The sequence below is a fragment of the Scyliorhinus torazame genome, chromosome 4 (genome assembly GCF_047496885.1).
Source record: "Scyliorhinus torazame isolate Kashiwa2021f chromosome 4, sScyTor2.1, whole genome shotgun sequence".
In the NCBI taxonomy this organism is placed as follows: Eukaryota; Metazoa; Chordata; class Chondrichthyes; order Carcharhiniformes; family Scyliorhinidae; genus Scyliorhinus; species Scyliorhinus torazame.
Window position 1 is genome coordinate 53,775,823 of NC_092710.1, and position 21,346 is coordinate 53,797,168.

The window sequence follows — 21,346 nt, forward strand, 5'->3', positions numbered from 1 at the left end:
GTACAGCACGGGGTTAGATACAGAGTAAAGCTCCCTCTACACTGTCCACATCAAACACTCCCAGGACAGGTACAGCACGGGGTTAGATACAGAGTAAAGCTCCCTCTACACTGTCCCCATCAAACACTCCCAGGACAGGTACAGCACGGGGTTAGATACAGAGTAAAGCTCCCTCTACACTGTCCCCAGCAAACACTCCCAGGTCAGGTTCAGCATGGGGTTACAGACGGAATAAATGTTCCTCTACAATTTCCAGAACAGAAGCTGCCAGGCTATTTACAGCAAGTCGAGGGAATGAGGCAATGTTTCCAAAGGAAGGGTTTTATTTTTAAAGAAGATAGGGAATTATCAACATAGCATAACTTACCCCAAATAATGATTACTCCAATATCCAAATCAAAAACATTGCAGAATTCATTCCCATCCCACTTTTCCGGATAATCTTAAATAGATAAACATAGAAATAATTAGCAATAACGGACCACAAGGAATAGGAGCAGGACTGAACCATTCAGCCCTTCGAGCTCACTCCACCAGTCAATATGATCATGGAGCTTCTTCCATTTCAACCCCGTGTTCCTGCCCTATCCCCGTGCCTCTTACTGACCCATCAATCGCAGTCTAGAGCCGGTTCAATGACGGAGTCTCCACATCCCTCTGGGATAGAGAATTCCCAGGATTCACCACCATCTGAGTGACAAAATTCCTCCTCATCTCAGTCCGGCATATCGTTGGTTAATACATACAAGAAATGATATCTGGGAATGAATTATAGACTGCAATCTAATGGAGGGCTTCGGGATAGATTATATACAGAATAACAGATACCCAGGAGTGAGTTACTGACTGGAATCTAATCGAGGGGTTCAGGATGGTTTATATACAAAATAACAGATACCCAGGAGTGAGTTACAGACTAGAATCTAATCGAGGGGTTCAGGATGGTTTATATATAGAAAAACAGATACCCGGGAGTGAGTTACAGACTGCAATCTAATGGAGGGCTTCGGGATAGATTATATACAGAATAACAGATACCCAGGAGTGAGTTACTGACTGGAATCTAATCGAGGGGTTCAGGATGGTTTATATACAGAATAACAGATACCCAGGAGTGAGTTACAGACTGGAATCTAATCGAGGGGTTCAGGATGGTTTATATACAGAATAACAGAGACCCAGGAGTGAGTTACAGACTGGAATCTAATCGAGGGGTTCAGGATGGTTTATATATAGAATAACAGATACCCAGGAGTGAGTTACAGACTGGAATCTAATCGAGGGGTTCAGGATAGTTTATATATAGAATAACAGATACCCGGGAGTGAGTTACAGACATGAATCTAATCGAGGGGTTCAGGATGGTTTATATATAGAATAACAGATACCCAGGAGTGAGTTACAGACTGGAATCTAATCGAGGGGTTCAGGATGGTTTATATATAGAATAACAGATAACCGGGAGTGAGTTACAGACATGAATCTAATCGAGGGGTTCAGGATGGTTTATATATAGAATAACAGATACCCTGGAGTGAGTTACAGACATGAATCTAATCGAGGGGTTCAGGATGGTTTATATATCTCTCTCAGACAGACTGACTCAGTCATTCACACTCACTTACACACAATTACTCACTCACACACTCCTCTTACACTTACACAAACACTCACTCATTCTTTCACACTGACTCACACACACACACGATCTTACATACTTGCACACTCACTCACCTACTCACTCATTCTTACACACTAACTCGCTCACACACTCAAACTCACTTACACAGTCACTCACATTGACATACTCACACACTGACTCGCTCACTCTTAGACACACTCACCCTTACACACACTCGCCGTTTACAGATACACTGCAGTGCGATACAATGTGCAATCTAATCGAGGGGTTAGATTTAACTCATTCTTACACACTCACTTGCACACACTCGTATGCACATACTCTTACACACTCACTGACAACCTTACACAATCACACACTAACACAAACTCTCACTCGCTCATTCTTCCACACAGACTCATTATTACATACTGACTCTCACACTCACTGACTCTCACACACTCACTGACTCTCACACTCACAGACTCTCACACACTCACTGACTCTCACACACTCACTGACTCTCACACACTCACTGACTCTCACACTCACTGACTCTCACACTCACTGGCTCTCACACTCACTGACTCTCACACACTCACTGACTCTCACACACTCACTGACTCTCTCATACTCACTGACTCTCACACTCACTGACTCTCACACACTCACTGACTCTCACACTCACTGACTCTCACACACTCACTGACTCTCACACACTCACTGACTCTCACACTCACTGGCTCTCACACACTCACTGACTCTCACACTCACTGACTCTCACACACTCACTGACTCTCACACTCACTGACTCTCACACACTCACTGACTCTCACACACTCACTGACTCTCACAAACTCACTCTCACACAGACTCTTACACACTGTCACTCTGACACACTCACTCCCACACGCTAACACATACTCACTCTGCAATCTGGCAGAGAGAGAGAGAAATCTCAGATCAGAAACTCTGAACTCAATTTTGAAAGTGGTCATCATTTGTTGGGCTCTCCCTGTGCCCAGGTTGCCTGCAGAATTCACAAAATTAACGATAGTGTGGTCACTTTTAAAATGAATCCATTGACTGTAAAGTAATCTCGATTGCCTGGAATTAAAGTCCCTGAACTTGAAGCGGGTTTAATTCTGGAATGAAGCCTGTGTTTTAGGCCGAGACATAAATATGGAGGGTGAAATTAAATTCGCAGGAGGTCATTTGAATTCAGTTTGAATTCACTCACTCTCACTCACACACAGACTGACTCACTCATTCACACTAACTTACACACAATTACTCACTCACTCTTACACACTCTCTTATTCACACTCACTCATACATACTCAGACACTCCCATCCTCACTCATACACTCACACGCTCACTCACTCTTACACACTCACACACACTCACTCTTACACGCTCAATCACTCTCTCTCAGACACAGACTGACTCACTCATTCACACTAACTTACACACAATTACTCACTCACTCTTACACACTCTCTCATTCACACTCTCTCACTCACACATACTCAGACATTCACATCCTCACTCATACACTCACACGCTCACTCACTCTTACACACTCACACACACTCACTCTTACACGCTCAATCACTCTCAGACACAGACTGACTCATTCATTCACACTCACTTACACACTCTCTCACTCACACTCACTCACTCTTACACACTCTCTCACTCACACTCACTCACACATACTCAGACACTCACATCCTCACTCATACACTCACACGCTCACTCACTCTTACACATTCACACACACTCACTCACTCTTACACACTCAATCACTCTCTCTCAGACACAGACACAATCATTCACACTCACTTACACACAATTACTCACTCACTCACGCTTGCACACTCCTCTTACACTCACACTTACACAAACACTCACTCATTCTTTCACACTGACTGACACACATGATCTGACACACTCACACTCACTCTTACATACTCACTCACACCCTCACTCACACTCACTATTACTCACACATTCTTACATACGCACACACTCTTACACACACACTTACTCACTTTTACACATTAACTCACTCACTGTTGCACACTCACCCACACTTGCAATCACTCACACTCACATACACACTCCCACACTCACTCCCACAGACTCACACTCATTCACATTCACTCACACGCTCAGTCTTACACACTCAGTCACTCTTTTACAAACACACTGTTCACACACTCACTCGTACTCACTCACTCTCACTCTTACACTCACACACACTAGTTCTCACTCTTACACTTACTCTATGACACACTCATTCACTGCTTTACACACTCACTCAGAGAGCGAGGGAGGCGCGCAGAGCGAGGGAGGCGCGCACGGAGCGAGGGAGGCGCACGGAGCGAGGGAGGCGCACGGAGCGAGGGAGGCGCACAGAGCGAGGGAGGCGCACAGAGCGAGGGAGGCGCACACGGAGCGAGGGAGGCTCACAGAGCGAGGGAGGCGCACAGAGCGAGGGACGCCCACAGAGCGAGGGAGGCGCACAGAGCGAGGGAGGCTCACAGAGCGAGGGAGGCGCACAGAGCTAGGGACGCCCACACAGCAAGGGAGGCGCACAGAGCGAGGGAGGCGCACAGAGCGAGGGAGGCGCACAGAGCAAGGGAGGCGCACAGAGCGAGGGAGGCCCACAGAGCGAGGAAGGCGCACAGAGCGAGGAAGGCGCACAGAGCGAGGGAGGCGCACAGAGCGAGGGAGGCGCACAGAGCGAGGGAGGCGCACAGAGCGAGGAAGGCGCACAGAGCGAGGGTCATGCACAGAGCGAGGGAGGGGCACAGAGCGAGGGAGGCGCACAGAGCGAGGGAGGCGCACAGAGCGAGGGAGGCGCACAGAGCGAGGAAGGCGCACAGAGCGAGGGAGGCGCTCAGAGCGAGGGTCATGCACAGAGCGAGGGAGGCGCACAGAGCGAGGGCAGGCGCACAGAGCGAGGGAGGCGCACAGAGCGAAGGAGGCGCACAGAGCGAGGATAGGCGCACAGAGGGAGGGAGGCGCACAGAGCGAGGGAGGGGCACAGAGCGAGGGAGGCTCACAGAGCGAGGGAGGCGCACAGAGCGAGGGACGCCCACACAGCAAGGGAGGCGCACAGAGCGAGGGAGGCGCACAGAGCGAGGGAGGCGCACAGAGCAAGGGAGGCGCACAGAGCGAGGGGGGCCCACAGAGCGAGGGAGGCCCACAGAGCGAGGGAGGCCCACAGAGCGAGGGAGGCCCACAGAGCGAGGGAGGCGCACAGAGCGAGGAAGGCGCACAGAGCGAGGGAGGCGCACAGAGCGAGGGAGGCGCACAGAGCGAGGGAGGCGCACAGAGCGAGGGAGGCGCACAGAGCGAGGGAGGCGCACAGAGCGAGGAAGGCGCACAGAGCGAGGGTCATGCACAGAGCGAGGGAGGGGCACAGAGCGAGGGAGGCGCACAGAGCGAGGGAGTCGCTCAGAGCGAGGGTCATGCACAGAGCGAGGGAGGCGCACAGAGCGAGGGCAGGCGCACAGAGCGAGGGAGGCGCACAGAGCGAAGGAGGCGCACAGAGCGAGGATAGGCGCACAGAGGGAGGGAGGCGCACAGAGCGAGGGAGGGGCACAGAGCGAGGGAGGCTCACAGAGCGAGGGAGGCGCACAGAGCGAGGGACGCCCACACAGCAAGGGAGGCGCACAGAGCGAGGGAGGCGCACAGAGCGAGGGAGGCGCACAGAGCAAGGGAGGCGCACAGAGCGAGGGGGGCCCACAGAGCGAGGGAGGCCCACAGAGCGAGGGAGGCGCACAGAGCGAGGAAGGCGCACAGAGCGAGGGAGGCGCACAGAGCGAGGGAGGCGCACAGAGCGAGGGAGGCGCACAGAGCGAGGAAGGCGCACAGAGCGAGGGTCATGCACAGAGCGAGGGAGGGGCACAGAGCGAGGGAGGCGCACAGAGCGAGGGAGGCGCACAGAGCGAGGAAGGCGCACAGAGCGAGGGAGGCGCTCAGAGCGAGGGTCATGCACAGAGCGAGGGAGGCGCACAGAGCGAGGGCAGGCGCACAGAGCGAGGGAGGCGCACAGAGCGAAGGAGGCGCACAGAGCGAGGGAGGCGCACAGAGGGAGGGAGGCGCACAGAGCGAGGGAGGCGCACAGACCGAGGAAGGCGCACAGAGCGAGGGACACAGCGAGAGAGGGAGGCGCACAGAGCGAGGGACCCAGCAAGAGAGAGACACAGCCAGAGAGAGGGACACAGCCAGAGAGAGGACACAGCCAGAGAGGGACACAGCGAGCGAGGCAGAGCGAGGGACACAGCGAGAGAGAGGGACACAGAGGGAGAGAGGGATACAGAGAGGGACAGAGAGAGGGGCACACATAGAGGGAGAGGGACACAGAGAGAGGGGCACACATAGAGGGAGAGGGACACAGAGAGAGTGACACAGATAGACAGAGGTACGCAGTGAAAGAGAGGGACACAGCCAGAGAGAGGGACACAGCCAGAGAGAGGGACACAGCGAGAGAGGGACACAGCCAGAGAGAGGGACACAGCCAGAGAGAGGGACACAGCCAGAGAGGGACACAGCGAGCGAGGCAGAGCGAGGGATACAGCGAGAGAGAGGGGCACAGAGGGAGAGAGGGATACAGAGAGGGGCAGAGAGAGGCGGGCACACAGAGAGAGTGAGGGACACACAGAGAAAGAGTTACACAGCGGGTCAGGATGTGAGGTTTTGGGGACGTGAGTGGGCAGGATGTGAGGGTTAGGGGACATGAGGGTGTGATGGTGTGAGGGTGCCAGGACGTGAGGCAGTCAGGACATTGGGGTTATCAAACTGACCGTTTTCATAGAATCCAAATTGTTTCTTTATAAATTCCAATCTCAGGAATTGACATCAGAGGATTTCAGTGAAAAATCCCATTGAACCCCCTTGTCTAATAAAATGATGTTGTTGCCGATGACCATTCCCTCACCACCATTCCTTCCCCCCATCCCCTCACCACCATTCCTTCCCCCAATCCCCTCTCGTCACCATTCCTTCCCAATCCCCTCTCACCACCATTCTTTTCCCCAATCCCCTCACCACTATTCCTTCCCCCAATCCCCTCTCACCACCATTCCTTCCCCCAAACCCCCCTCACCACCAGTCTTTCCCCCAATCCCCTCACCACCATTCCTTCCCCCATCCCCTCTCACCACCATTCCTTCCCCCAATCCCCTCACGACCATTCCTTCCCAATCCCCTCTCACCACCATTCCTTCCCCCGTTCCCTCACCACCATTCCTTCCCCAATCCCCTCACCACTATTTCCTTCCCCCATCCCCTCTCACCACCATTCCTTCCCCCAATCCCCTCACGACCATTCCTTCCCAATCCCCTCTCACCACCATTCCTTCCCCCTTTCCCTCACCACCATTCCTTCCCCAAATCCCCTCACCACTATTTCCTTCCCCCCATCCCTCTCACCACCATTCCTTCCCCCAATCCCCTCTCACCACCATTCCTTCTCCCAACTCCCTCTCACCACCATTCCTTCCCAATTCCCTCTCACAAACATTCCATCCCCCATCCCCTCTCACCACCATTCCTTCCCAATCCCCTCTCACAAACATTCCTTCCCCCAATCCCCTCTCACCACCATTCCTTCCCTCCATCCCCTCTCACCACCATTCCTTCCGAATCCCCTCTCACCACCATTCCTTCCCCAACTCCCTCTCACCACCATTCCTTCCCCCCATCCCCTCTCACCACCATTCCTTCCCAACTCCCTCTCACAAGCATTTCATCCCCCATCCCCTCTCACCACCATTCCTTCCCAATTCCCTCTCACAAACATTCCTTCCCCCCCATCCCCTCTCACCACAATTCCTTCCCAATTCCCTCTCACAAACATTCCATCCCCCATCCCCTCTCACCACCATTCCTTCCCAATTCCCTCTCACAAACATTCCTTCCCCCAATCCCCTCTCACCACCATTCCTTCCCAATCCCCTCTCACCACCATTCCTTCCCAATCCCCTCTCACCACCATTCCTTCCCAATCCCCTCTCACCACCATTCCTTCACCCAATCCCCTCTCACCACCATTCCTTCCCAATCCCCTCTCACCACCATTCCATCCCCCATCCCCTCTCACCACCATTCTTTACCCCAAACCTCTCTCACCACCATTCCTTCCCCCAATCCCCTCTCACCACCATTCCTTCCCAATCCCCTCTCACCACCATTCCTTCCCCCAATCCCCTCTCACCACCATTCCTTCCCAATCCACTCTCACCACCATTCCGTCCCCCATCCCCTCTCACCACCATTGTTTCCCCCCAATCCCCTCACCACTATTTCCTTCCCCCAATCCTCTCTCACCACCAGTTTCCCCCAATCCCCTCACCGCCATTGTTTCCCCCAATCCCCTCACCACTATTTCCTTCCCCCAATCCCCTCTCACCATCATTTCCTCCCCCAATCCCCTCACCGCCATTCCTTCCCCCAACCCCCTCTCACCACCATTCTTTCCCCCAATCCCCTCACCAACATTCCTTCCCCCCATCCCCTCTCACCACCATTCCTTCCCCCCATCCCCTCACTACCATTCCTTCCCCCCCATCCCCTCTCACCACCATTCCTTCCCCCCATCCCCTCACCACCATTCCTTCCCAATCCCCTCTCACCACCATTCCTTCCCCCCATCCCCTCACCACCATTCCTTCCCAATCCCCTCTCACCACCATTCCTTCCCCCAATGCCCTCTCACCACCATTCCTTCCCCCCATCCCCTCTCACCACCATTCCTTCCCAATCCCCCTCACCACCATTCCTTCCCCCCATCCCCTCTCACCACCATTCCTTCTCCCATCCCCTCTCACCACCATTCCTTCCCAATCCCCTCTCACAAACATTCCATCCCGCCATCCCCTCTCACCACCATTCCTTCCCAATCCCCTCACCGCCATTCCTTCCCCAATCCCCTCTCACCACCATTCTTTCCCCCCATCCCCTCTCACCACCATTCCTTCCCCCATCCCCTCTCACCATCATTCATTCCGAATCCCCTCTCACCACCATTCCTTCCCCCAATCCCTTATCACCACCATTCCTTCCCCCCCATCCCCTCTCACCACCATTCCTTCCCAATCCCCTCTCTCCACCATTCCTTCCCAATCCCCTCTAACCACCATTCCATCCCCTCTCACCACCATTCCTTCCCAATCCCCACTCACCACCATTCCATCCCCATCCCCTCTCACCACCATTGTTTCCCCCAATCCTCTCACCACTATTTCCTTCCCCCAATCCCCTCTCACCACCAGTTCCCTCCAATCCCCTCATCACCATTGTTTCCCCCAATCCCCTCACCACTATTTCCTTCCCCCAATCCCCTCTCACCATCATTTCTTCCCCCAATCCCCGCACCGCCATTCCTTCCCCCAACCCCCTCTCACCACCATTCCTTCCCCCAATCCCCTCACCACCACTCCTTCCCCCCATCCCCTCACTACCATTCCTTCCCCCCATCCCCTCTCACCACCATTCCTTCCCCCATCCCCTCACCACCATGCCATCCCAATCCCCCCTCACCACCAGTCCTTCCCCCCCATCCCCTCACCACCATTCCTTCCCCCAATCTCCTCACCAGCATTCCTTCCCAATCCCCTCTCACCACCATTCCTTCCCCCCCAACCCCTCTCACGATCATTCCTTCCCCCAATCTCCTCACCACCATTCCTTCCCAATCCCCTCTCACCACCATTCCTTCCCCCCATTCCCTCACCACCATTCCTTCCCCCCATCCCCTCACCACCATTCCTTCCCAATCCCCTCTCACCACCATTCCTTCCCAATCCCCTCTCACCACCATTCCATCCCCCATCACCACCATTCCTTCCCCCATCCCCTCTCACCACCATTCTTTCCCCCAATCCCATCTCATCACCATTCCTTCCCCCAATCCCCTCTCGTCACCATTCCTTCCCAATCCCCTCTCACCACCATTCTTTCCCCCAATCCGCTCACCACTATTCCTTCCCCCAATCCCCTCTCACCACCATTCCTTCCCCCAAACCCCCCTCACCACCAGTCTTTCCCCCAATCCCCTCACCACCATTCCTTCCCCCATCCCCTCTCACCACCATTCCTTCCCCCAATCCCCTCACGACCATTCCTTCCCAATCCCCTCTCACCACCATTCCTTCCCCCGTTCCCTCACCACCATTCCTTCCCCAATCCCCTCACCACTATTTCCTTCCCCCATCCCCTCTCACCACCATTCCTTCCCCCAATCCCCTCACGACCATTCCTTCCCAATCCCCTCTCACCACCATTCCTTCCCCCTTTCCCTCACCACCATTCCTTCCCCCAATCCCCTCACCACTATTTCCTTCCCCCCATTGCTGGCCTGGATTATGCCTTCCTTCAGCAGCCGCTGGACTTCGGACCGGATAAACGTCCGATCCTGGGCTCTATATCGTCTGCTCCTAGTGGCGACGGGTTTGCAATCCGGGGTGAGGTTCGCAAACAAAGAAGGCGGTTCAACCTTGGGGGTTGCGAGGCTGCAGATAGTGAGTGGGGGTATTGGGCCGCCGAATTGGAACGTTAGGCTCTGGAGGTTACACTGGAAATCTAACCCCAATAGAGTGGGAGCGCAGAGTTGGGGGAGGACGTAAAGCCTATAATTTTTAAACTCCCTCCCTTGCACCGTTAGGTTCGTGATACAGAACCCTTTGATCTCCACGGAATGGGATCCCGCTGCCAGGAAAATCTTTTGGGTGCTCGGACGAATGGAAAGAAAACAGCGTCTTACCGTATCCGGGTGGATAAAACTTTCCGTGCACCCAGAGTCGATCAAGCATGGCGTCTCGTACCCGTTGATCAGCACCGTTGTTGTTGCCGTTTGGAGGTCCAGGGCCGCGATTGGTCCAGGGTCACCGAAGCCAGTCGTGGTTGTAGCATCGCAGCGTTTTTTTCAGACCCCGTGGAGCCGTCTATGCTGGGGTCCTTGGCTATCAGCCAAGATGGCGGCGTCCATGGATTGCACGCGGTCTGGTGTGGACAAAATGGCCGCCCCCATGAATCGCACGTGGCCGGGGGGTCACAAGATGGCGGCGCCCATCCCCCCCCCGTGGTGTCCGGGACCCAAAATGGCTCGCGGGGGGGATCGTTGGGGGGGGGTTGAGTCTGCTGTCCCCGTTCTCCCCCGGGGATTGCGGAGACCCCCCGGGACTGGCACACAGCTGCGTAATGCCCTTTTTTGCCGCAGCTTTTACAAATAGCTGAGCGGGCCGGGCAGCACTGCCGGGGGTGTTTCGCCTGCCCACAAAAATAGCAGCGGGCCCCACCGGGATGGTCTGGTGCTCTAGCCTTGCAGGTGGGGGGTGCCGGGGGGGTCGGTCGCAACGGGGGTCCACGGAGCCCAAGGGGCTGCCGCGCGGTCGGGGCCGTAGGCGCGGGCATTTTGGGAGGCCACGTCGAAGGAGGCCGCAAGGGCCCCGTGCCTCTGTGAGTCCTAACGAGTCTCTCTCTAACAGTCTTTGGCGAATTTGAGAAGAGGTCATACCTGCCACAAACGTAACTCTGATTAGTAGCTCCGTGTGCTCGATCGCGCTCACCGACGGGCAGTTGCAGTTCCTTCCCAAAATCAACAGTGCGCTGTAGAACTCGTCGAGCGATTCTCCGGTGATTTGCCGTCTCGTCGCGAGTTGGTGGCGTGCGTAGACCTGGTTTATGGGCCGAATGTAGACTCCTTTCAGCATGGCGAGCGCCGTCAGGAAATCCTCCGAGTCTTCGATGAGCGTGTAGATCTCCGGGCTCACCCTGGAATGCAGGACCTGCATTTTCTGATCTTCCGATGTCCGGCCGGGGGCCGTTCGAAGGTAACCTTCGAACCATGCTAGCCAGTGTTTAAACACGGCCGCCGAGTTTGCTGCATGGGGGCTGATTCGCAGACACACCGGGGCGATCCAGAGCTCCATTGTCTTTTTAAGCTTGCTTAATAAATTGTAGCGCAACAATTACTCACTCAAGTCGAGAAGTGATGAAGTCAATCGAGGCTTTATTAAGCAAGACTTGTTCCCCAGCAGCTCAGTTACAGAATGAGGCTGCTGGGAGAACTCGAGCTCTTATACTCCGCCTTCTGGGCGGAGCCAGCAGGCGACAGATCCAACCAGGACCCGGGACCCGTCAGCCAATAGCCTCTCGGCTTCACAGGTACCGTATTACCCCTAATACATGCCACCACACACACGCACACACCAGTCAGTGGTGAAGCCTCACACACACACACACACCAGTCAGTGGTGAAGCCTCACACACACATTTCTCAGTGAAGCCTCACACACACACACACATGTACCAGTCAGTGGTGAACCCTCTCTCACACACACACACACGTCAGTGGTTTAGCCTCAAACACACACGCAGCAGTCAATGGTGAAGTTTCACACAGACATACACACACAAGTCAGTGGTGAAGCGTCAGTGGGCAGCACGGTAGCATTGTGGATAGCACAATTGCTCACAGCTCCAGGGTCCCAGGTTCGATTCCCGGCTTGGGTCACTGTCTGTGCGGAGTCTTCACATCCTCCCCGTGTCTACGTGGGTTTCCTCCGGGTGCTCCGGTTTCCTCCCACAGTCCAAAGATGTGCAGGTTCGGTGGTTTGGCCATGATAAATTGCCCTTAGTGTCCAAAATTGCCCTTAATGTTGGGTGGGGTTACTGGGTTATGGGGATGGGGTGGAGGTGTGGACCTTGGGTAGGGTGTTCTTTCCAAGAGCTGGTGCAGACTCGATGGGCCGAATGGCCTCCTTCTGCACTGTAAATTCTATGAAAAAAAAAGTAACACACCCACACCAGTCAGTGGTGAAGCTTTGCACACACACACACACACAATAGTCAGTGGTGAAACCTCACACACACATCAGTCAGTGGTGAAGTCGCACACACACCATCAGTGGTGAAACCTCACACACACATCAGTCAGTGGTGAAGTCTCACACACACCATCAGTGGTGAAGCCTCACACACATACACTAGTCAGTGATGAAGTCTCACACACACACACACATCAGTCAGCGGTGAATCCTCACACACACACATCAGTCAGCGGTGAATCCTCACACACACACACCAGTCAGTGGTGAAGCCTCTCACACACACACCAGTCAGTGGTGAAGCCACACACACACCAGTCAGTGGTGAAGCCTCTCATACACACACCAGTCAGTGGTGAAGCCACACACACACCAGTCAGTGGTGAAGCCTCTCATACACACACCAGTCAGTGGTGAAGCCTCACACACACACACACCAGTCAGTGGTGAATCCTCACACACACACCAGTCAGTGGTGAAGCCTCACACACACACACACCAGTCAGTGGTGAAGCCTCTCACACACACACACCACTCAGTGGTGAATCCTCACACACACACCAGTCAGTGGTGAAGCCTCACACACACACCAGTCAGTGGCGACGCCACACACACACACAAACATCAGTCAATTGTGAAGCCTCACACACACACCAGTCAGTGCTGAAGTCTCTCACACAGACACAACAGTCATTGGTGAAGCCTCTCACACACACACCAGTCAGAGGTGAAGCCTCACACACACACACACCAGTCAGTGGTGAAGCCTCTCACACACACACACCAGTCAGTGGTGAAGCCTCTCACACACACACCAGTCAGTGGTGAATCCTCACACACACACCAGTCAGTGGTGATGCCTCACACACAGACACACACCAGTCAGTGAAGTCTCTCACAAACACCCCCCCCCAGTCAATGATGAAGCCTCACACACACACCAGTCAGTGGTGAAACCTCACACACATATACACACATACATACACACCAGTCAGCGGGAAGCTTCTCACACACACACACGAGTCAGCGGGAAGCTTCTCACACACACACCATCAGTGGTGAAGTCGCTCACACGCACAAGCACCAATCAGTGATGAAGCCTCACATACATGCACACACCAGTCAGTGGTGAAGCCTCATACACACACACAAGTCAGTGGTGAAGTCGTTCACACGCACACACACCAATCAGTGGTGAAGCCTCACACACACACACCATCAGAGGTGAAAGCTCACACACACACACCATCAGTCAGTGGTGAAGCCTCACACACACGCGCCATCATCAGGAAGATGCTCACACACACACCAGTCAGTGGGAAGGCCTTGCGCAGACAGCAAGCGGCCCCTGAGTAAAGCAGGGGCAGTGAACCAAGGAACAACTTATGGTCCGTTCTATGTTTGAGGTACTGCTGGAAAAGTAATTTCCAGAAATTTTACAAAAACCTCCCAGACAATTCAACCTGAAATCACTGTAGTGAAGAGCCCATTTAATGAGCAGCAAACTGAGAAGCTCACTAATCCCTATGAACTAAGGGAGCAGGTACATGGGAAACTTTGAATGGGACAAAATCAGCTCCCCTTGTCACATGAAATCCTTGGTGTGAGGTGCAGAGTTTACAACAGCATTTAACACTGTTTCGCAATATTACTCACCCTGAGTTTTTATACAGATTAAGAAATAGTACAGGATATAAAGTGAAGGAAATTGCCACACATTATTTTTTAATTACAGGAATTGAACCCCATTCCCACACAATATAGGATTTAAGGAGCAGCAGGACCAGAATAATAATTTGAATTTACAGGGAATGAGGCAGGACTGGGGCTCATTTAACGGCTGCACAGAGGCCGTGCATTCTTTAATAAATGTATTCACCGTCAGTCAATGAATATTTTTTAAAAAATTTAGAGTAACAAATTAATTATTTCAATGAAGGGGCAATTTAGGGTGGCTAATCCACCTGCCCTGCACATCTTTGTGTTGTGGGGGTGAGATCCACGCAGACGCGGGGAGAACGTGCAAACTCCACACGGACAGTGACCCAGGGCCGGGATCGAATCCGTGTCCCCGACGCCGTGAGGCAGCAGTGCTAACCACTGCACCACCGTGCCACCCCAATTCAATGAATGTGTGACGAGTTGGAGAATCTGTGCCGTTAATTTCCTGAAATCTTTTCTTGTTTTCTCTGATGTTTCAGGAAACAAAAATTAGATCTTGGTTTTGAATTGGTTTGTTACCCACTCTCTTTGTATAGATTGGGTTACAATAATCTGGGAGACCAAGGAATAAAACTACTGTCTGCGGCTCTGAGGAATCCGGACTGTAAAATACAGAAGCTGGAGTAAGTACCAAATTGTGTGAGATTATGTTTATAATAACTGGGTCTGGCCTGCATATTATTATTTGTATCAGTAATAGTGTTATTAGTATTGACTGGGGATTCACTATCATTCCAGCTATTTTTTTCCCTTTCTCCATTTTAATCTTTGTATCTGATCCTCAGGCTCTATAATAACGCTCTCACACATTGCTGCACTGGGGATCTCGCCTGTGCTCTCAGCACAAATCAGTCACTGACGGATCTGAACCTGGGTAATAATAAACTGGGAGATTCAGGAGTGAAACTACTGTGTCTGGCTCTGGGGAATCCTGACTGTAAAATACAAAAACTGGGGTAAGGAACAGATTGCGTGAGATTATGTTTATGATAACTCGCTGTTAGGCATCATATATTATTAATTTGAGTAATAATGTTTTTAATAAACACGACAGTATTGGTAACAAAGTTATCAAATCTACAAGGATGGATGTGTGAATTTCTGATATATTGTATTATAGGTATCTGTGCAGTAAGGGTTAAAAGCCCGGGTTAGTGTGTGTATAACTGTTGCAGTAGCGTTTTAAACAATCCTGGTTTGCAAGGCAGCCAGGCTTTGTTACTACAAGAGGTGCAATTGAAGCATTGTAACAGTTTGGGGTAATGGACTTTTGTTTATATTAAGAGTGTTCCATGGGGAGGAGATGATTAGAGACATTGTGTTCAGTCTCGTAAAATGATGTAGTTAATGGGAGGAGCCAAGGGTTGAAGCAGTCAGTGTTGAGGTTTTCAGAGTTAGTTTTTGGCTGGAAGGTGAGGAGAGAAGGTTAATGAAGGAAACATCCAGAGATTCTGAATTATTCTGACAGGGTGTCAGGTCTCTTTCTTTCAAGCAGTCTCAAAAGATCTCTCTGTCTAAAAGTGAATTATCTAAGACCTCACCTTACAGCAAGTATTCCTGAGTCTGCTAACTATAGTTAAAATCGATTTTGGCTTGAGATGGGTATTGTTTTAGTGGAAATGAAGAAAGCAGTAAAGGGTGAGAGGGGGCGATCTTCCAGCGTTGTTACACTCGCTCACAAGCGAAACAAGGGCGGTAAATAGCAGGAGAGGCCAAAAACAGGAACCGCGCCAGGCGGCAAACAGATTGCGATGCAACCAGCCCGCTCTCCTAGGGGAAATTGGAATCTCGCCTTGGTGACAAACCAATTATCACCACTTAAGCCCCATTTCCATACACTTAACCAGAGCCACCCCTCATCCAAAGGCCTCCCATCCTTCAGTGGCCTCCCCAGCAAGTGGTCATGCTGGAGCCGATTAGTATTCCTTTTGAAAAACGTGAACCTGGCGGAAGGACTTCTGTGAGGAGCCGAGGAGGTGAGTAGCCATCATTGCTCACAGGCAAAGAGCCCTGGGGTGCTGGGCTTGTTGCCCCAGTGCTCGGTGGGGGATGGGGGACCCTCGGCTCGGGATCCTCCACAGGGATGGGCCGCCATGGGAGGGTGGGGGGGCGCTGGGGGGGCAACCGCTCACTGCACCACCATGCCAACCCCTGGATTGTGTGGACCCGTTCCGGGGACAACCCTTGTCCCTACCTATATGCCCCAGGACCACCCATAACCTCCACCGACTGCCGAGGCCTCTGACTACACGACCGAAAGCGATAGCCTCTAGGGAATTGGCAATCGTGGTTAAGTGAGCTCTTCACACCACCCAAGTGTATTTCCTTGGGGGGGGCTGGCCATATAGCATGTGGGAGTCATTGCCTAGCATCCCATTCAGACCGCAATGCCTGTGCAGTGTGCCGGAACACTGCGGGAGGCAACACCACGGACACAGCAGCCAACATCCGAACACCCACGGGATGGGACACAGCTCTGGGGGACATGTCCACGGCCGGAGGGTGGGTGAGTGCCACGAGGAGGGGGGCAGCGTCTGGTTCGGTTGATGTTGTGAGCGTGTGTCCGGGGTACAGGGTCTGGGGTCCAGTGAGGGAGCCCTGCTGTGGCCTGGAGTATGTGGGCAGGGCATTCTGCATAGGGGGTGGTGAGGATCAGTGGGGGAATGGAGGGTCCCGGGGTGGGAACCACTGCTGTCTGTCGTTCTAACACCCTCTCCCAGTGCCTTACAGATATTCAACGTTATGATCGGGATGATGGACGGAGAGGTTGCCCGAGTGGTGCTGGTGCTACATGATGCAGCCAGACGCCGGAGAAGGCGGCGGCAGCAGTGTCTGCAGATGCTCGAGGCAGCGGCCCATGTGCCGGACCCCGCCCCACACCCTGAGGTCCCGGCCGCCCATCAGGGTAGGGAGGAACCCAGAGGAGGAGTCCAGCGACGGTCCAGGGTGTACAGGCATCCCTGGTCGTTGGAACAAATGACAGACAGCATGTGTTGCAGGAGGCTCCGCCTCAACAAGGAGAGGTTGTGACACCTGTGCCATGTCCTCATGGATTTGGCACCATGTGGAGGAGGAAGACACCTGCTCCCGGTGGCCGTCAAGGTCACTGCAGCCCTGAACCTTTATGCCACGGGATCATTCCAGGGCTCGAGTGGGGACCTGTGTGGTATCTCACAGGCCACAGCCCACAGCCCACAGGTGCAGCTGGCAGGCTACGAATGCCCTATATGCCCAGGCGGAAGACGACATCCACTTTGACATGGATCAGGCCCAACAGGATGCCTGGGCAGCAGGTTTCTCCACCATCGCCAGGATGCCCCAGGACCAGGGAGTCATAGATGCCACGCATGCTGTTCTGTGCCCACCGGGCCATCTGAGAGTTCCCTACATTAACCAAAAGGGGATCCACTCCCTCAACATACAACTCATCTGTGACCACCAGATGAAGATAATGCACATGTGTGCCTGCTTCCCAGGGAGTGTGGACGACAGCTACACCATGGGGCGGTCGGTCATCCCTGCCCTTTTCGAGGAGCACCCCGGGATGGCCGGTTGGCTCTGAGGGGATAAGGGATAATTGCTGAGGACCTGGCTCATGATGCCAATACGGAGGCCGGAAACCGAAGCGGAGACCCAGCGCAATGAGGCCCATGCAGCCACCCAGGCTGTCATTGAGCGGTGCATCAGACTCCTCAAGATGCAGTTCCGATGTCACGACCGCTCTGGAGGTGCCCTCCAGTACACCGCCCGGTGGGTCGCCTACTTTGTTGTGGTCTGCTGTGTCCTCCACAACCTGGCACAGCAGTGGGGCAACGCACTGGAGGTTGGTGACGAAGAAACTGTGGCCACCTCGGAGCAGGAGGACGCGGATGATAAGGAGGTGCTGGACCAGCACGGTCTGGTGGACGAGGCGGGGGAGGAACCTGAGGCCCAGCTGGAAGCTGCAGGATAAGCGGCAGCGGTGAGGGTCCGGCAAACCCAGAGGGCTAGGGAGGCCCTCATACCCGCCCGATTCACTTAGTATGTGGCCTGGTCCATCGACGCAGCCGTACCACTCAACACCCCATTTTCCACCCTCCCAGGGTGTGTGTCACATCACTCCAGGGTGCTGGGACTGTGTCAGCTCTGTCCGTGGATCATTGGCGAGGGCAGGGGGGTGATGATAACCCATAGAGGCTGGGCACTGGTGGTCCTTAATCTGTGCCATAGTCTAACCCCTGCCTGTCTGCTGAGTGCTCGCTCACACCTATCACCTGCACAGGGTGATGCATTGCGGAAGAAAGTGACAGAGGCATGCTACTGGTTGTGCACAAGGATGTTTATTGCTCTATATAGGTCCCCACTCTCCCGATGGTGCAGGCCCCTGACCCCCCCACCCCCCCCCCCCACGCACCCTACCTGCTCCATCCCCTCTCCCCCGGTGCCCTCAGTGATCCTCGTTGTGCTTGGCCCTCATAGCTCTACCACTATGTCTAGGTGTCTCCCCAAGATGCACATCTGAGGTGGAGGCAGCCAGCTGCTTACCACATCCTCTGGCCTTCGATGCCCCTGGCAGGCGCCCTCTGGTGTCGGAGGGCCCCGCCTCACTTGTCAAGAGCACATGCACAGCCGTGTCGCCATGTCGAGACGCGGCCTCATCAGTCAGGTGTAACTTGGGAGAGGTGGTGGCCACCGCCGTCGCCCCATGGGATGGGTCTGGGTTCGTACTCAGTGCCCCCTCCTCCCGGTCGATGCCCTTATGGCCCTGCTGTTCACCTTTGGACTGACGGGAAGCTGGTTTGAGCCCTAGCTGCTCCTGCATAATCTGTCTCCGCCAGGGTTGGCGGATCCCCATGGCCTGCACCATTGTGTCGACGCCCTCTGGCCATGTTCCTCAGTCATTGGACCATGCTCTGCAGTGCCTCGGTAATGCCCACCTAAGACTTGGACAAACTCCTCGGTCATTCCCATGTGAGAGCGAGACATGTCTGGCAGAACCTCATCAAGGTCAGCCTGGTAGAACATAGAACATTACAGCACAGTACAGGCCCTTCGGCCCTCGATGTTGCGCCGACCTGTGAAACCACTCTAAAGCTCATCTACACTAATCCTTTATCGTCCATATGTCTATCCAATGACCATTTGAATACCCTTAGTGTCCACTACTGTTGCAGGCAGGGCATTCCACACCCTTACTACTCTCTGAGTAAAGAACCTATCTCTGACATCTGTCTTTTCTCTATCTCCCCTCAATTTAAAAATGTCCCCTCGTGCTAGACATCACCATCCGAGGAAAAAGGCTCTCACTGTCCACCCTATCCAATCCTCTGATCATCTTGTATGCCTCAATTAAGTCACCTTTTAACCTTCTTCTCTCTAACGAAAACAGCCTCAAGTCCCTCAGCCTTTCCTCATAAGATCTTCCCTCCATACCAGGCAACATTCTGGTAAATCTCCTCTGCACCCTTTCCAATGCTTCCACATCATTCCTATAATGCGGCGACCAGAATTGCACGCAATACTCCAAATGCGGCCGCACCAGAGTTTTGTACAGCTGCAACATGACCTCATGGCTCCAAAACTCAATCCCTCTACCAATAAAAGCTAACACACCAAACGCCTTCTTAACAACCCTCTCAACTTGAGTGGCAACTTTCAGGGATCTATGTACATGGACACCGAGATCTCTCTGCTCATCCACACTGCCAAGAATCTTACCATTAGCCCAGTACTCTGTCTTCCTGTTATTCCTTCCAAAATGAATCACCTCACACTTTTCTGCATTAAACTCCATTTGCTACCTCTCAGCCCAGCGCTGCAGCTTATCTATGTCCCTCTGTAACTTGTAACATCCTTCCGCACTGTCCACAACTCCACCGACTTTAGTGTCATCTGCAAATTTACTCACCCATCCTTCTACGCCCTCCTCCAGGTCATTTATAAAAATGACAAACAGCAGTGGCCCCAAAACAGATCCTTGTACACCACTAGTAACTGAACTCCAGTCTGAACACTTCCCATCAACCACCACCCTTTGCCTTCTTCCAGCTAGCCAATTTCTGATCCAAACTGCTAAATCTCCCTGAATGTATTCCGTATTTTCTGCAGTAGCCTACCATGGGGAACCTTATCAAACGCTTTACTGAAAACCATATACACCACATCAACTGCTTTACCCTCATCCACCTGTTTGGTCACCTCAAAGAACTCAATAAGGTTTGTGAGGCACGATCTACCCTTCACGAAACCGTGTTGACTATGTCTAATCAGATTATTCCTTTCCAGATGATTATACACCCTATCTCTTATAAACCTTTCCAAGATTTTGCCCACAACAGAAGCAAGGCTCACTGGCCTATAGTTACCGGGGTTGTCTCTACTCCCCTTCTTGAACAAGGGGACAACATTTGCTATCCTCCTGTCTTCTGGCACTATTCCTGTTGACAAAGATGACTTAAAGATCAAAGCCAAAGGCATCGCAATCTCCTCCCTAGCTTCCCAGAGAATCCTAGGATAAATCCCATCCGGCCCAGGAGACTTATCTATTTTCACCCTTTCCAGAATTTTTAACACCTCCTCCTTATGAACCTCAAGTCCTTCTAGTCTAGTAGCCTGAATCTCAGTATTCTCCTCGACAACATTGTCTTTTTCCTGTGTGAATACTGACGAAAAATATTCATTTAGCACCTCTCCTCTCTCCTCGGACTCAAAGCACAACTTCCCACTACTGTCCTTGACTGGCCCTACTCTTACCCTAGTCATTCTTTTATTCCTGACATATCGATAAAGGGTTATCCTTGATCCGACCTGCCAAAGACTTCTCATGTCCCCTCCTGGCTCTTCTTAGCTCTCTCTTTAGGTCCTTCCTAGCTAACTTGTAACCCTCAAGCACCCTTACTGAACCTTCATGTCTCATCTTTACATAAGCCTCCTTTTCCTCTTGACAAGTGTTTCAACTGCCTTAGTAAACCACGGTTCCCTTGCTCAACCACTTCCTCCCTGCCTGACAGGCACATACTTATCACGGACACGCAGTAGCTGTTCCTTGAACAAGCTCCACATTTCCATTGTGCCCATCGCCTGCAGTTTTCCTCTCCATCCGATGCATCCTAAGTCTTGCCTCATCGCATCATAATTGCCTTTCCCCCAGATATAACTCTTGCCCTGCGGTATATACCTATC

At 53.0% G+C, this 21,346-nt stretch overlaps 1 protein-coding gene across 1 annotated transcript in view; it reads left to right on the top strand.

Annotated features, from left to right (window-relative positions):
• Positions 1-21,346, top strand: part of LOC140411350 (NACHT, LRR and PYD domains-containing protein 3-like) — an 888,640-nt gene that overhangs the window by 859,996 nt on the left and 7,298 nt on the right. Inside the window, exons 6-7 of the mRNA XM_072500470.1 lie at positions 14,731-14,808; positions 14,971-15,141. Of these exons, the coding sequence (XP_072356571.1) occupies positions 14,731-14,808; positions 14,971-15,141 (249 nt within the window). The remainder of the gene's footprint in view (positions 1-14,730; positions 14,809-14,970; positions 15,142-21,346) is intronic.